We start from the raw sequence: 17,346 nt of genomic DNA, 5'->3' as shown, positions 1-17,346 counted from the left end.
AAGGAATCTCCAGGCTGGGGAATGACTGGGATCTCTTGACTCCGTGTTGTAACTCTGTCCCTAAGACTAGCAGCTGAAATGGGCTGCTCTGTGCTTTCAGTGCAGGATTCTCTTATGCTAGGCAAAACTTCTTTCAGTGATAAATTTTGTCCAAAACTCTTCCGTGTACCCCCTTAATTCTGGGTGTTAAAGAAGATATATTCTCTGGTTCATGCAGATCAGATCTGTCAACACTCGAAGGCTCCTTGCCAAGGACTTCAATCCCCCTCTCTTCTCAGTTGCAGAACTGTCTCTTACTGTGGTAAACTTTCATTGTGGTGGCAGGGCTTGACCTGGAGAGTGTTAGGCTGTTGCTCCAGGAACATGTGGAGTTTTGTACTTCCCGGGGATGTAAAAGTAAAGATCTTTCAGTGCTTTGTGGTTTCAGGAACTGGAGTGCAGGTATCAATTCAATTTAAATCTGAGTATTTATTTGGATTGACATTTGGATTTACCAGGTCTTTTTGGGGGGATGAGAATTTGGTGCCATGGGTCTAAGCAGGAAGGACATGATGAGGAAATGGGTTTTGGAAGATGAATTGGAAGCAGAAGGAAGGGGCTTGGAGTGTGCGGGAGGCTAGAGGCTTGTTGAGCATGAGACTCAAAGCTGAGCGCGGAACACCGTGGAAGGAACAGTCAGAGGGAGTGGGGTATGTGGAGCCTCCAGAGGAGCTCGGTGAGCTTTAAAGCATTGGGTTCCCTCCTGTGACAACAGCTGTGATGTTGCTTTGGCTCTTGCAAGGAACAGCAGTGGTGTGGTGTGTGCGTCCCGTGGGTATGGTCCAGTTTCAAATGCATCCACATGGCAGAGGAAAAGCCAGATACACGGTTTAGGAAAATATCTGACAAACAGGTTTCTCAGCACTTAAAATCTGCGTCCATTGCAGCTGTTGATACTTGTTTATTTGAGAGGAATCCTAGCAGCTTGTGCCAGTTTGGACTGTGTAGTTTTGGAACCTAAGTTATTGATTTAGGCTGAAGACCTGCCTCGGTGGCTGTTCAAACTCTGCGTTAGCGTGACAGTGAAGTTAGCCAGGGAGCAGGGAGAAGGCTGGTTTTGGTTTTTGTTCTGCATCCTTTAATTTAATTGCCCTGAAATCCTTAGGCTCCTTTGTCAGAGCTGAGTGAGTTTTTTTTTTTTTTTTTTTTTTTTTTCTGATTTATAGGTTGACACAGTGATTTCTGGCAGTGTCTGCATTCCAGCCAACTGTTCTGTCTCTTTAAAATCACAGGCAAAAACTGTCTTTGAATAAGTCCAGATTGCTGCCTCCCCGTGCCTATTACCCAAGACATAGTGAACCATTTACTCCGGTTGCAGGATTCTGCGTTGCTTGCTGGACTACATAGGTGCTTGCTTTTTCTCTCTCCCTTTTTGTGAAATAGGTTGCAAGGGCAGATCTAAAACTGGAGCAGATCTTACGGATGCTTTGACTGGCTCGAGCCTTATCACCCAGATCAGACATATGTTCACATCAGCGCTTACATATTTACAAACATAAAGCCCAGAATGATGATGAGAGCTGCCCCCTCTCCACACCCTATACAGGCCTAATCTGGAGGGAAAAAAAAATATATCCTTTCTTTGGGGGGTGTGTGTGTGTATGTGCTGCAGTCTCCTTACGGCTGCCTTTCAGCCAAGCCAGCTAATGCATCCCTGCCTTTGGAATAAACTGCTACGTCACGGATAGCACTTGGCATGTTCCAGTGCTGGGATCAATGCAGGCTCCTGGCTGCGATGTGCGTCAGGTATGTGGCTGTAATGAATGCTTTTTTTTCTTGGAGACTAGAACAGAAGAGAACCGCGCAGGCTTTCCTTTTGTCTGACAGCAGGCCTAGGGTCTAAAGAGGGGGATGGTTTTCATGGGATATTTACCATTTGGGTTCTGAGTAGTATGTTTAGGAAATGAGCTTTGTACAGTGTGTGCGTGTCTGGTAAGTATTGTATCAGAATGACACATCCTCGTTTGGCATATTTGTGTAGGGATGTTGCAGCAAATCCTTTCCATTGATTTCACAGCAGTGAATTCAGCTGGTAGAAGGCACGATGAATATTTTTAGCGAATGCTGAAGCTGCTCCTTTAGCATCAAGCTGTGTGTATGTGTAGGATTTGTTTCCTTGCAGCTGCAATGGTCAGAAATTGTTTGGATGGGGGGCTCTGGGTGGGTTTTTTTGGAGCACAAATATTTGGGAACTGTTTTCACAAAACCTGAAAAATAAGATTTTGGTTATCCTATGTATAAATTTTAATTTTAAATCAGGATCAAAACCTGAAGAAATCTAATGGGATCATTAATCATGCAAGTATTTTATTTTGAAATTATGGAATATACCATTTTCTACATGAAATGCATATCCAGTAGTCACTGAACGTCTGTTGGGTTTTGCTGGTCTTCCATAGTGATGGCCAGAAGAGAAAGTGACAGATTTTATCGAGCAGAGTCTGTAGGTTGCCAATTCTCTACCCTTACGATGGCTTGTTTGGAGCTGGTGGAATGGTGGGATTGCGGTAGCCTCCCTGCGGAGATGAGGGAGGTGGGAGCCTGGAGAGCCTGGGAGAGCAGACTGCCATGGCCGGAGTGGTGCGAGCTGGGGTGTGGGAGGCAGAGTCCCTGAGTTAGCCCAGGGCAGAGGGATCAGTACTGCACTTGGGTAAGTGGTGTGGCGGGAGACCTCTGAGGATGGAGCCAGTGCTGGAAAATATTTCAAGATAAGTTGCTTTTTCTTACATACTTCTGTTGTAAAATGAACTAAATGGGAAATTTCTGGTGTACTTCCTAGTTGGGTAGTTACAGTAGCTCTTCAAAGAGGAAACGAAGGCTGACATAACGTTGGGTTTTTTGTTTGTTTAAACTCTGTTCTTTCCTTGGTATATCTTGTCTCTGCTGTTTGGTGAAGGAATTTACTTCCACTGTGACTGCTGCCTTCACTGCCACAGTGTGTCGCTGTCCCCCTTACCCTTCTGCTGACGGTGCTTGCAGAGAGTGGCTCTGCACAGAACTGTTTGCCTGCACTTTGTCAGACACCCGGCGCTTGCTGTTGGCCATCTCTCCTTATCGTTGCTTGTGCCACCTGTACTATTCATAGTTCCCTGTCTCCTGCAGGGACCTCCCCTTGCCCTTCGGGGCTTAAGGTTGCATACTGTCATCATGTTAACGTGACGCTTTTCCTCTGGGTACACGTTCGAAAGGCGTGATCCCCTCCTGGGGGATTGCGTGGCTTTTGCTCGGGCTCCTGGAATGTGCGTGCATCAGATAAAAGCTGTGCTACCTGGGTGTGGCTGTACGTCACAACAGACCCAAATGTCGTGACATTTAAAGGTGTAATCTGGTTGCTGTGTCTCGTTCTAGTCCAGGTTTGATTGTCACTGTATTGCTGCAGTCACTTTACCCCCAAATTTGCAGTTAGTGTTTTAGCATGTGTTCAATGCTGAGTACACATTCTTCCTTTCTCCAGGGATGTTACTGGACCCTGTGGTACTGTAGCACTTTGCTTGCGAGGATATTTATTCTTACAGCACTTGGAGTGATCTCATCTCCATTTCATAGGTGGAGAAACAGAGGCACAGAAAGCGTCAGTGACTTGTCCAGGGTCTCCCAGCTTCCAAGCTGGTGTCCAGTGCAATCTGCTGTCTCATGTCTGGATCGCTGATATGCTCCGTGTGCCTGTACAAACTGTGCCTCTGATTTTCTTCTCTGCAGCCCTGGAAATGCATTCCTTGTCACCTCCCCACCCCGTCTGAAAATCTGATATTAAATCCTAGATGTCGATTGAGTTATTTGCACAAATGGGCCCCTGGAGTTGCTCCTTTGCTCTCGCAGAGCTAGCTGCCGAGGGGCTGCTCTCCTGCTGCCGGTGCAGCTGTGTGGCCAGCGGTGCAGGGTTCCTCTGGACGCTGACGGGCTTTGCTGGCGCGCGGGGAAGCCGTGTGCTCTCCGCTTCCTTGCATGACCCCTGTGGAGGGGAGCATGGACCGGGACTGACCATTGCTGCGAGCAGGCACGGCGCACGTGTGTCCTGCAGCAGCGAGGCTATGCGTTAAGCCTGATTACGTAACCTGTAGATCATTTTCTCTCTTTCCTGATCAGCTGCTTTCCTCTGAATGCAGAAGAGGGAAGCTGCTCCCCTCTCTGTGCACGCTGCGTCACAGGAAGAGTGACAAGAGAGAGGGGTGGTGGAAAGCAAGGGACAAAGGTTAAGAGATTGAAGCAATCTGGGAAGTGCCACTGCTTCAAGGAGAACCACATGAGTGCAAGAGGCTCTTTGCAGCTTTCTCCTGCTGGGTTTTGAGCTGCAGTATTAAAAAACAAATAGCAGCAGCTACAGTAGACAAGCAAGCCTGAAATCTGTTAATTCCTTCACTGAGACAGCATGGAGGATTCTGCAGAGCAGAGTCAGGAAATGAGATACCACATGCTGCAAAGGTAAGAATTACAGATATGATTGTTTCCTCATATCAGCAGCCATCTACTGGGGCAGTTGGGCACTCTGTACTGGAAATGCACACGAGTATTTTTCCGTGTTAATTTTATCCTCTGAAACCTCACCAGTTACTGCGAGGTATCTGCATGCAGCCTGTAAGAAAGATGCTAGAATACATTTTAGTCGGGGAATCAGTGTTAAAAAAGTTTGAGATTCTGCACAATTTCTAACCTCCATAAACTGAATGTTAGACGAGCATTTTGAAAGTTCCTATGTAACAAAACACTGCAGTTGTGGCGTGGTGATTAATAGGGGTGACTGTTACTAACTCAGCATTTATTCTGTTTTGTTTAGAGCTCGGTGTTCTCTCTTCCTTGCTGCCCAAGTTCTACCTCACCTTAACCTGCAAAAAGAAAAAAACCTCTTCTGTTTTGATTATAATGTGCAGCCTGTGGTTATTAGTAAATAAACTTAATGTTCTTGGTATGCTTACTGTCAGAAATTAAATAGAACTGTACTTACAAAGAAGTGTTTGTGTATTATTCTGGATGATGAATCTCTAGTTTTGTTGACATTTTATCTGCAATAGTATCTTTATGTGTGTAGTAATCAACTGGACAGGATGGTTCATATTCATACATGGTCACAGATTCTGACCTCAAGATTTTTATCATTTTCTGTTTTTGTTGAGACTGCTCTCAATAAACCTGCAGTGAATAAACCCGTCTCACTTGTTGGTCTGTGCTCCTTCCTTGCCGTGCCGTAGATTCTGACCCTGTTTAAGTACACAAATTTAGTAGAGATTCAACCTTAACTACACCTTTCCTCTCTTTCTTGCCTGTTGGCTCCTGTCCTTGAATTCCTGGGCTGAGATTATCACAGAGCAGTTTGTCAGCTCTTGCTGATAGGGGCAGGTTTTAAGTTCAATGACAATGTCTGTCTCTGAAGGGCAGCTCGCTGGAAGAAGGGAAAGTAACATACACAGGGAGGAACCTCAGCACACTTGTTCTTATGCCCTTCTCTAGATATCAGCTAGCAGCTCTTCTTTGAGACAAGCTACTAGCCTGGATGTGCTTTGGTCTGACCTAGTACAGCCATTTATGTGTCCCAGAATATCGCTGGGAGATAGACATCCTTTTTTAACATGCTTTAAAATCACCCTATTGATCTTGTTTCTCCTGTTACTTTTACTCTCCCATTCTTGGGTTTGTGAGTTGCGTCAAAGTCTCTTTCACTGTGCTTGAACAGGTTTTCACTTCCCAGGTGAGCTCAACAATTGCAAGACTATAGCGTGAAGTTCTCCGCCAGCATGGCCATTTGTTGTGGGAATACCTCACGTGTGTGAGAGCAGGACTGATGTGTTAATGCAGAACACAGGATCTGAATTTCGAGTGCTGTAAATATGCTTCCCTGCTGCTCTGGAATTCCTCAAGAAGTCAGTGTCATGTCACAGTAAGATGTCACGGCCAGAGCAGATGTTGTGCATGAAGGCAGAGGGGCAGGGAAGGATCCTCTCTGTTCTGTGTGTAGTAGGTAAACGTGTCTTTATGGTCAGATCTGGGCACTGATCTTGCCTTACCTGAAAGATCGCTTTTCCTTCTAGTACAGCTCTGGGTTGGTTATACCAGGATTTGGCACAGACCTGTTTGATGTGCTAGATAGTTTGGGTCAGGATCTTTCCTGTCTGTGTGTTAGCACCGTGATCATTCATAGGAGAGATGGGTGAGAGAAGATGCTGGATTTAAACCACCTCCGAGCTACAGTTTGTTCGGGGCTTCTTTCATCACCACATTTATTTTAGTCCCGATACTGGTCTGTGGTGTTACTGTGCTCCTGATGAAGAGTTAAAGAGCGTCCGTGTTCCAGATGGGTAAATCTTCATAGGCCATCACGTACTTATGAGGGCACAGGGGGGAACCTGTGTGTTCCCTCTCGGGCTGTCACCAAGCACCTCTGACAGCAGCTCGCTCAAGCCAGCGTGCTCCAGACCTCCCTGGGGTCAGTGAGCCTCCCGGGGACAGCTCTCGGGCTGCCCGCCCTTGCTGGCTGTGTTTAGAAAAGACCTCTCGATATCGTACGAGACTTGGCTTGTCTTTAGGTTGGTTTTCCTTTCGTGGCCTCCCTCCAGTCACTTTCTACCACATCCCAGCCCATTTCCCAGTGGAATTGCTCAATGGGATCAGCACTTCAGCAGCTGATGAGGCCAGAGGTTGCCAGTGGGTTCCCATGGCCAAAGGGCAGCCAGCGGGGCCCATGGGGCTCCTGGGGACACATGCTGCCAGTTGCACTGCTCCTCCCATGGCACTGACCCCCTTGGCTGCAGTTGGGTCTTTCCAAAGCGTTGAGTAGTTTTTAAATACTGTCCCAATTCTCTCCTGCCTACAGAGAGGTTCTGTCATCCTGCGTGGTGGCTGGGGCGAGGACTTCTCGTCAGTGGGGCTGTGGAAGAGGAGCCTGTTAAGAAAAGCACACTGAAAAATGCCCATAAACTGTGGGGTGACCCGAGAGATAAAGCTTCAGGGGCTTTAAAATAAAGAGTACCTTGTTATTTCCCCAGTTGTGCTGCACCTTGGTAGGCGGATGGTGCAAAGAGTTGGCCTTTGCTTTTTTGTTGAGTTTTCTGAATTCTTGGAAAATGATTTTAAGTAACCAGTCGCAGAGTCTCTCATTTGCACCTGGAGATTTATTTGCTGTGGTTGCCCAAGAGGATTTCCTTACGGTGTCTGATCTTAGGGGCTTGTTTTACCAAAGCCAGAAAACGTCGTTGTCATTTTCTAGCTTTTGTGGATGAACAAGCAGTGTGGTGGAGCATTGTTGTTCTGGGTTGGGCAGCAATATACAGCGAACATATTGGTGTAACTGGAATTTCTCCAGATAGCCTGGTTTCTGCAGAGAGAGAACCTAGAGGCGGTTAAAAAGCAGAGTCATCCCTGGGAAAGCTGAGGACCAAGCCATGGTGATCTGGAGGCAAGGAATGATTCTGCTTGTCCACTTGGGGAAGATGGTCAAAATAAACTTTACAAATTATTTACATATACTGTTCTATTTGTGTACCTCTGCACTGCCAAGTTGTTTTTTTTCTGTCTCCCACAAATTTCCGCAGGCCCAGTATGTCTGGTTTACACCTTGTAAAGCAAGGCCGGGACAGGAAGAAAGTCGACGTGCAGCGGGATTTCACTGTGGCTTCTCCGGCAGAGTTTGTGACTCGCTTTGGAGGGAATAAAGTTATTGAGAAGGTAAGTTGCTGACCTTTTAGACTTCAACATATTGCATTTTGTTCCCTTCTCTTGAACTGGGACTTCTCTATATATACTGTTGTATATTGCAGGTATCAAAATACTAATATTCCTGAACTTAAAAGTTGTACTGCTGCCTCTAATCATTCTGTTTCCATTTTGTTTTATATGCAATAAATAAATATCCTGTTGTTTTAGCTTAGTGTGAGAGGGGAAAAAAAAATCCTGAGTAGCTAAAGTGTTTCTGCTGATACAGAAGGATCTATAGACAGACAGCAAAAGTAGACTGGAAAAAACCACTAAGAAGTGTATTTAAAAATGCATAATAATTTAATGGATGAGGTCTCTTTCTTTCAGGTTTCGAAAGTTTTTAGCCACTTTCAAAAGTTTTATACCTGTTCTCATGTGTCCTTTGCTCTTTAATCCAAACAAAGCATAACACATTAAAATCTTTGTGGTCGAGCAAGAGCTGATTTCTGAATTGACTGATGGGCCATTAGATGTTTTTGCTGAATTGAATGCTGGCTAAGGAAAGTGCACAACCCAAAAACTGGGTTAAAGAGTCTGCAGAGAAGAAACCATTTTCATTATTGTTTAATGTTTTGTGTTATTTAGACTCTGTCTCATTGCTGCTTCTAATATACTCAGGTCCTGATAGCGAATAACGGCATTGCAGCAGTGAAATGCATGAGGTCCATCCGGCGCTGGTCCTACGAGATGTTTCGAAATGAGCGGGCAATCAGATTTGTTGTCATGGTGACTCCTGAGGATCTGAAAGCAAACGCGGGTGAGTTGTAAAGGCTAGGGAAGGTGCAGAACCTTCTCCTCGCACAGACCTTTGTGCCCACAAGGATGCAAGAAGTTGAATGTATGCATCACATACCATTCTGTCAAGTTCTTCCAGTACTGTACATTTAGGGAGTTTTAGACTAAGTACCATTTATTCCATTTGCAACCTCAGTGAGGCCTTCTTTGTGTTCCCAGAGTATATTAAAATGGCAGATCACTACGTCCCCGTTCCAGGAGGACCAAACAACAACAACTATGCAAATGTGGAGCTCATTCTTGATATTGCGAAGCGGATTCCAGTGCAGGTGAGAAGTGTCAAAGGTAGTTTTCAAAACAGGAGGTAACACTAAGCAGTCATCTTTCCTTAAATGATGAATTGTAGCTGGGGAAAAAGACAGGTCAAATAAATTTAAGTTACAAACCTAAAGGCAATGCATATTACAATACAGTGGGTTTCCCAGTATGAGTAACTGCAGGAGATCAAAAAGGTTCCCATCACCCTTTCACTTCGCTACACTTAGTTCCTCTTCAACAGCTTGCTGTTGCAGCATCTTTTAACTTGTCTACAAGACGCGAGACACTAGCCCTTTAAACTAAGCATTCCTTGTAATTCAGGAGGCAGGTCTGGCTTATGAATGTTAGGAGGCTGTGTTCAATGAGGAAAAGAAAGATTTGACGTATCTGCATGCTTTCTGTTTCTGCTCACTTGCTTGTTTTACTAAAACAAAGAGTGAAGGATGCAATTTTCTTCTGCAGGCTGTATGGGCTGGCTGGGGCCATGCATCTGAGAACCCTAAACTACCAGAGCTTCTCCACAAAAATGGGATTGCTTTCATGGGTGAGGATATATCCTTCTCATCTAATGGCTCATCTAGTCCTTAGTTAAAGATGGGTATTGCTGTCGAACAGCATGGTCTGTCTCCGATCGATGAGGCTCACAAACTAGATGAGGTTTGGACGTATGCTGGGAAGTAGTTCTGGTATGGGAGAAGTGGCAAGTTCTCCAACGTCTTTGGATATTGTGAGATACAAACTTAGAAAAGATTCCTGTTAAAGCATGCTGTTTTAAAAGCCGAATGTCCCTGTTGTCATTTTAAAGAGGGTGTGTGTAGTTAGGTTTTATGGAAAGAGTGGAGTTTTACGTGGACAGTACGTGAAGTTTGTGGTGTAGTTTGCAGTGTAGTTAACCAAGCGCTGGAGGTGTTTGGTGCAGTGAGCCTCATCTCCTGAACCACATGGATCCAAATGTTGGATAAGGCTTTGGACACGTGCTGTGTTTAAAACCAAAGATGGACTTGTGTTTGAAGTCGTGGTGTGAATGTAGCCTGGGGATAACTGTATCATGTTCTCACTTCTTGCAGATCTTTTTATCTGCAGTGTGTTGAGCCATAACCGCAGAAATCTTTTGGACCTTTGGACTGGCATGCAGTAACCCTGCTAAGAGTGTTTATTTCTCCCTCTTACTTGGAACCTGAATTACACTTCTGGACATTTCCCTAATGTCTGATATCTCTTGTGTCTGTCTTATGCATTGCTTTTGCTCTTTGCAGGTCCTCCAAGCCAAGCAATGTGGGCCTTGGGAGATAAAATTGCTTCTTCAATAGTGGCTCAGACTGCCGGCATTCCAACTCTTCCGTGGAGCGGCAGTGGTAAGGAGGAAATTGCCCCATGTTTATCAAGATCATTCTAATCTTTTTTCTTCAACACATCTAATCTTTAAGAAGTGTCTGCACAAAAGGGTGTTCCAAGAGATGTTCCATCTGTTTGGGATTTCAGATGTATATTATGCAAGGCTTAGACATGGCGACTATGATATATGGCTGTGTCAGGCAAGATTTACATGTTGTGTAACGTGCTGTTAGTCTAACAGTCCAGCTCTAGTAGCTGGTATTTCTGCAGTCTCTACTTTTCTAGCACATAGCGTGTGGTTTTGGAGCACACAGCCAATACTGTGTTTCCATGGAAGCTCTTTGCAGTTTCAAAAGACTGTAAATAACCTGATTCTCAGAATTGCACAAGGTAAATATATTATTTGTTGGATGAAAAGGTCTGCTCCCCAGAAAACAGAAATGTCTGTTTACATTCTGCATTTTCTCTTTTAAAATGCTTCCAGACTAGTTCCTTGCGGAACTATGACTGCTGTTTGCTTCACCAGTGTCTGACGCGTGAGTTCTCTCTGAGCTTGCAGCAGAAGGAGCTAAGAAGATAGTGCTTGTATTGCAGGTCTTCGAGTGGACTGGCAGGAGAATGATCTTCAGAAGCGTATCTTGAATGTCCCTCAGGAGCTGTATGAAAAAGGCTACGTGAAAGACGCAGATGATGGACTGCGAGTAGGTGGCTAGTATTTCGGAGGTATTTGAGGTCTTGCTGCATGCATGCATGGAGAGAGCTAGAGGTTTAATTTATTTTTAATGGGAGTACAAACTAGAACTGGTCTGTCAGCCTCAGAGAACTGAGTTTTGGAAATTGGAAAGTTATCTTCTACATATCATACTCAGGCTTAGCCTGCAGAATTAGGTGAGAATTAGGAGAAAGAGACAAAGTACGGGGCCAAAGTTGTATTTCATTAAGGGCTTTCTTCTGGTTTTTGGTTAATGCAAGAAGAAGGTGCTTTTAATAAAGATCAATGACCTCACACTTGATTTCATCTTTTGTTAAATTTCTCTTTGAGGAAGATTTCTAGAATAAAATATATTCTTGGCACAATACAGGATTTGGGAGTTTTCCTTTGTGAAGAGGGGGAGTGGAGTATATGATTTTTCCGTGTTACCCGGCTTAATGAGTTTCTGTATTATCAAAAGCTTTTCTGTGAGTTTGTAAATTTAATGGCATGGAGCACTGACAAAAGATTTTGTGATCACCTTGAGAGGAGAGAGTTCTCTGTAGTCACAAAATCACTGCTGATGAGTCCAATCAAACTGGAATGTTTGGTTTCTGTCCCATTCGTGTCTTGGTTGCTAAGTAGAGTCAGGCATAGAAGCCTGGACACAAATCAACAGGGAAATAATGATATTTTCAACTCGATTCTGTTACCTTTCTGTACTTACCCATGTTTTTCTGCCCATCTTGATCAGGCTGCTGAGGAGGTTGGCTACCCCGTCATGATCAAGGCTTCTGAAGGAGGAGGAGGAAAAGGAATTAGGAAAGTTAACAGTGCGGACGACTTCCCCAACCTGTTTAGACAGGTAACTTCTCTCATTGTTTTGTGCTGTCTTGTTCTAAATGTTTGCATTGGGTGATTCTGAGACCACTGTATCAGGACTGTTGGAGAACTGAAAAAGACTGCTTTATGTATCAGAGCCTGTTCAGTCATGAGTTCATGCTCTCTTTGCTCTGTCTGTTGGTAGGATATCTGCACATCCAATACAGTTGTCAGATATCCAAACATCATAGGAGGTGCTGAATAAATCCAAGTGATGGAGGGTGTCTGCAGTGTAACTCCAATGTTGAGGGGCACAAGTCTTCTGTAGTTTAAAGGTTATTAAGGAAAGCATCAAGGAATGGAAACAGCACTGTGATTAGATACAAGCGAACACAGGGTATTTTCAGCATGAAGTGGCCCAGGGGAAACATTGTGGATGTTCCTTGCTTGAAAAATTAATTTGGGATGATTGTGACTAAGGTTGTTTACAAAAAATGATATGCCTGGTTATATACTGCCTCTGCTGTAGGTTCAAGCTGAAGTCCCGGGTTCTCCAATCTTTGTGATGAGACTAGCCAAGCAGTCCCGCCACCTGGAGGTGCAGATCCTGGCAGATCAGTATGGCAATGCCATCTCTCTCTTTGGCCGCGATTGCTCTGTGCAGCGCAGGCACCAGAAGATCATTGAGGAAGCACCCGCTTCTATTGCGACCTCGGTGGTGTTTGAGCACATGGAACAGGTGAGAGTGGCTCTGCAAGTTCTCCTTTCCTTGGGAGATTCCAGAAACAGCCAGGATTTTTTTTTTTTTTTTTTTTTTTATGTTGCCAAGAGTTCTGTGCTGTTGAATTTTTGTCACTGGTTTTTAAAGGGGCACTATAGGGCTGTGTGTCTTAAACTGCTCAGTGTGGGCAGCCCCTGACATTTCCAAAACTGAGTCCACCATGTGCTGACAAACAGCTGTAGAAGTCCCTTCAAAAACGTGTGCACTCCAAAAATGGGAGAGAACTGTGTTTTAAATGTATATTGTCATATTAAAGGTCATAAAAAAATACCTGGACATCCAAACTCCTGTGCCATGTGCTTTTCTTTGAGCAGTTTTTGGTCCTGTTACAAGCCTTTGGATGTTTCAGAATGCCAGCAAAGAGTCTGAAGTGGGTGGGGGGATGAGCTGAGCATGGAGCCTGGCAGTCAAATACCCTTCTTTCCTCTGTCCTAGTGTGCAGTGAAGCTTGCCAAAATGGTGGGGTATGTGAGTGCAGGCACGGTGGAGTACCTGTACAGCCAGGACGGCAGTTTCTACTTCCTGGAATTGAATCCCCGGCTGCAAGTGGAGCACCCCTGCACAGAGATGGTGGCTGATGTTAACCTGCCGGCAGCACAGCTCCAGGTGAGGCAGTGCCCAGGCCCCCTGCTCCTGGGGCCTCTCAGAAGTACTCCTGCCGTGGTATGTTGGAGGCCTGAGCATGAAAAACCTGTTTTTACCCTTAGTAAAACAGGGGGGGCAGATTGTCTGAGTCACAGCCAGGGTGCTGTGTTAAAACTGCACTGACATTGCGCAGATGACTAGATCTTGGAACTGATAGAGGAGAGAATATGCAGAAAGTATTAGAGAGCTCTACGAGTATGGCCTCTGTCCTCATGGGCAGGTAGGTGATGCACAACTCCCACTCATTTCCTCCACAGGAAATAATAACTCAACGGTCCATTTTGGTACTTTCCCAGTTTGGGATTTATCTTCTGTGGCTGGAGTAAAGCTTTAGTATTCCAAAAGATATACATCCCTTCTGTTAGAACTGCTTCACCAAGTTGTAGTTCTACCATTTGTCTCTTTTCTGATTTGGAAAGCAGAGAGGTTGTTTTCTAGTTGTTCCTCCCGAACTGCTCAGGGAGACCTTCAGGTAAAAGGAATGTGGAGGGAAGCAATAGAGAAATAAAATGTGGAGGTAGGAAAACTGATGTAAGGAAAGGTTGTGTGTAAAAAAGCCTGTCTTAACAAGCTTTGGTGATGAGTAGTTCAGCTTTAAGCTCTGAAATTATTTTGTCAAACGAGTTGGCTTCTGAGGCTAACAGAGCAATCAAGTGCTGTGCCAGTTTCGAGCAGTGCAGCGCCCACTCTGCCTCCAAGGGACAGCAGCCTGTTCCAAAGTTTCTGATGACAAAAGGAGGGGAAAAAAGAACAGACAATTGGATTTTTTTCATCTTTCAGCAAGTTCAGGGATTGTTTGAAGTTCAGGAAAGTGACTTGGATCTTTTTTAATTTTGATGAGCAGTTCCTGACTTCCAGAGCAATTCTTTCCACCTCTTTAAGCCCCTCACTTGTTGCACGTGCTTCCTCCTCCTGGCTGAGGTCTGTATCTGCATTTGCCAGGTGTTGGGAGTTTTGGAACTGGTCAGATGCTTTCTCTTTGTTTGGGCACTGTTCCTCATATTGCTGATGGTAGATACAATTTCATAGAAGGGTGCGTTGATACTGTTATCAGTTTCTGCTTTCCTCTGTTGGTGTCCCGCGAATGCACAGCTGAAATAAATGGTTAAGTTAAAGCTCAGCCTTTTGGAACTGTAGCTGTAAAAAAAAATAAATCCCAGCTAATGGACAGAACAAGTAAGTTTTTACTCCATGAGGATACAGCCAGCAGCCAGTTCTGCAGGTTACCCTCTCTGCAGTTTGTAATTGCAAAATTCCACAGTTTCCTACAACCAATTAGTGGCTTTCTGTCTCACTGGGACCTCAGTGTATTTTTAACAGGCCCAATGCATGCCCATCCTCAGCTGACCTAGCACTGGCCAGCTTTCTCTGGAGCCTTTTAATCAGTCAATGGAAAATACTGGCTGAAGGGCTTAACGTGGATATTACACTGAGCTCAGCTGTCCTGAGAAATGTGAATGTTCCAAGATGTGTCAATGGAGAAGGCTCGCATGAGAAAACAGGCATGAACGCTTGCTGTGCTAGAACTGCAGCCTCAGCCTCTACAGAGAATCAGTGGGATTAATTCTTCAAGGAATAGGTACTCTCTGTGCGGAGAGAAACTTACTTGGTGGTTTCTATTATTGTTATTATTACTTTTTTTTCCCGTAGATTGCCATGGGGATTCCCCTCCATAGGATCAAGGATATCCGAGTGATGTACGGTGTATCTCCGTGGGGAGATTCATCTATTGATTTTGAGAATTCAGCCCATGTCCCCTGTCCACGCGGCCATGTCATCGCTGCACGTATCACCAGTGAGAATCCTGATGAGGTGAGTGTTTTAAATTCTGTAGTTACTGATCACACCCTGATAACCATAGGCTTTACACCTAGTTCCGTCCCTGCTGCTGGTTCAGAAAAGCTTGGCAGCAATTGAAAAGATTCTTCCCTTATCTCACTTAGCTCATGGTTCTGTAGACTGTGGTTAAACACAGCCTGAATTTATTTATGTATCATGTTGCAGCAAAAAGAAGTGCTCTAGCCTTCAGAACTCTTAATTACTTCCCTAATTCTGGATTGTTGAATTTTTCTTTAGGATGTATAGCAATGTCTGTCTGTCTTTACAGGGATTTAAGCCCAGTTCGGGTACAGTTCAGGAACTGAATTTCCGCAGCAATAAGAATGTCTGGGGCTATTTCAGTGTTGCTGCTGCAGGAGGGCTTCATGAGTTTGCCGATTCTCAATTTGGTCATTGCTTCTCTTGGGGAGAAAATCGTGAAGAAGCCATCTCGTAAGTAGTGTCAGAATAGTGGTAGAACCTTGTAAATTGCTTGTTTTGGTCCTCTCTGATTCCAAATGCCATGGACAAAACAAGACTCCTTAGTTCTAGGAGTTCTAAGAGAAGTTTCCCTCTCCTTACCTTGTTTTCCACATTACGGTCAGGCTTCTCATCATGTCTTACTTTGCAGTTCCACTGTGTTACACCTACATTTCTACACTTTTTGCTTACTTTTTTTTTTTTTTTTTTTTTCCTTTTTTATTTTGTATACCTGCTGCTGGGGTACGATGCAGCTACTGTGGTGTTGAAATCTGTCTTTGAAAGCATTCTGGTGGAAGGCTTCCAACAGGAAAAACATTGATAACTTGCTGTGCCAGTGCCTTGTAATGGTTTATAAACCACTGAGCGTCCTTACGTGGTGTGGAACGTTAAAGCACCCGGTCATGAGACAGGACTGCCAGAGCCCTTCCTCTGTCCCATTTGCGGTGGGATGGAGACCGTGTCTGTCTGTCTTGTGTGCATCTCTGACATGTGGTAGGTGCCCAGATGGTGGTAACAGTGGGAACTCCTGATCTCGTAGCTGGTGCTGGCTGAGCTGCTCTTCTTCACACCAGCAGCAGGTTGAAGCAGATCAATATTCTTTCATTCCCAAGCATGTCATATAGGATCTTGCTCCAGTGCACAAGCACTTCTGCTATTACCTGCAGACTGGTTTTTCCCAGCAGCTCATGGGGAACTATCTGGAGTTACCAGCTGGCACATTACTGTTAGTATGGGGTAGATAATAGGTGTCCTTTTCTCTTTCAGAAACATGGTAGTGGCTTTGAAGGAGCTGTCCATCCGAGGGGATTTCCGAACCACTGTTGAGTACTTGATTAAACTGTTGGAAACAGAAAGCTTCCAGCAGAACCGCATTGACACTGGCTGGTTGGATCGGCTCATTGCTGAGAAAGTTCAGGTGCCACTGCTTGCTTTACAGGACTACAAATTGGCGTGGGGGGGCGGGGGGCGACAAGACTGATGCGTGCTGGTTGCAAGAAGACAAGGATTTAGGAGCGGTTAATTTCCACTTACCGCTTTATGTATAAACATTTTCACTGGCCTTAATTCGTATTTATATCAAAATCCCAGGTCATCCCTGTCAGGGAAATGTGGTCTTAAAGTTGGCCAGAAAAGCATCTTTAGTGTATGTGTGAATTAAGGCTAGTATTGTGGCTTGCAGTTTGGGACAGATGATAGTGGAAGTGTAGGTGGAGCCTCAAGATTTGTTCCAGGAAGAAAAAAAAATTATGTGGTTTTTTTAAGGAGTTACAGAAGTAATTGCTTCTGTGTAATGTTTGAATGGATGCTACAACAACTTAATTTTAAAGAGAGGTTGGCTGTGAACCAAAAATAGAGCTGAGACTTGATTCTCCAAGTGGATGTCCGGAATGGACTGAAGCTAGAGGAGATGTAACTGTGTTATGTACGCTTGCTTTCTAGGCTGAAAGGCCTGACACCATGCTGGGAGTGGTGTGTGGAGCGCTGCACGTGGCTGATGTGAGCTTCCGAAACAGTGTCTCAAACTTCCTGCACTCTCTAGAAAGGTAAAATTGCAAGTTGGTCTGGTACATAGCTGATAAGCTGATAGTAGTTAGTTGTAATTTACAAGTTTTGCTCAAGTACAGTCCAGTCCGGAAATGCTGACTGTTCTCTGACCCCAGAAAGCTGTTCATCTACTGGCCTAAGAAACTGGCAGATATCTGTGTATCTCTCCAAAATATCCCCTGCTGTTGGCACAGATTGGTTTGGTTTCTGACAGTTTTGGCAGAAGCTCCAAGGAATGGCTCAGACACGTAGAGTCCTTTCTCCCTCTGTGCTGCTAGGGCAACATCAGGGAGTCTTGAATCACCAGGTATTGTCTTCCTTCTGTTTTGAGGATTGATTTCAATTTTCCAGATTTGACATAATTTTCCAAATTGAATGTTTCCCACTAGTACTTAGAAAACCCTCTCTGCTCCTACTGGCTTTAAAGTAGAGTGGGCACTGTAGGGAA

The 17,346-nt window shown here is 44.7% G+C and overlaps 1 protein-coding gene across 1 annotated transcript in view; it reads left to right on the top strand.

Annotated features, from left to right (window-relative positions):
• LOC104461492 (acetyl-CoA carboxylase) overlaps window positions 1-17,346 on the top strand; it is a gene marked incomplete at its 3' end in the record, with an annotated part of 98,136 nt that overhangs the window by 6,404 nt on the left and 74,386 nt on the right. Inside the window, exons 3-15 of the mRNA XM_010073114.1 lie at window positions 7,563-7,695; window positions 8,344-8,482; window positions 8,680-8,789; window positions 9,241-9,322; window positions 10,035-10,133; window positions 10,708-10,814; window positions 11,559-11,669; window positions 12,156-12,365; window positions 12,843-13,013; window positions 14,703-14,864; window positions 15,160-15,323; window positions 16,119-16,269; window positions 16,794-16,897. Coding sequence (XP_010071416.1) covers window positions 7,563-7,695; window positions 8,344-8,482; window positions 8,680-8,789; window positions 9,241-9,322; window positions 10,035-10,133; window positions 10,708-10,814; window positions 11,559-11,669; window positions 12,156-12,365; window positions 12,843-13,013; window positions 14,703-14,864; window positions 15,160-15,323; window positions 16,119-16,269; window positions 16,794-16,897 — 1,743 coding nt within the window. The remainder of the gene's footprint in view (window positions 1-7,562; window positions 7,696-8,343; window positions 8,483-8,679; window positions 8,790-9,240; window positions 9,323-10,034; window positions 10,134-10,707; window positions 10,815-11,558; window positions 11,670-12,155; window positions 12,366-12,842; window positions 13,014-14,702; window positions 14,865-15,159; window positions 15,324-16,118; window positions 16,270-16,793; window positions 16,898-17,346) is intronic.

The sequence above is a fragment of the Pterocles gutturalis genome, unplaced genomic scaffold, assembly GCF_000699245.1.
Source record: "Pterocles gutturalis isolate BGI_N339 unplaced genomic scaffold, ASM69924v1 scaffold2427, whole genome shotgun sequence".
Classification (NCBI taxonomy): Eukaryota; Metazoa; Chordata; class Aves; order Pterocliformes; family Pteroclidae; genus Pterocles; species Pterocles gutturalis.
This window is presented reverse-complemented; position numbering and strand designations above follow the sequence as displayed.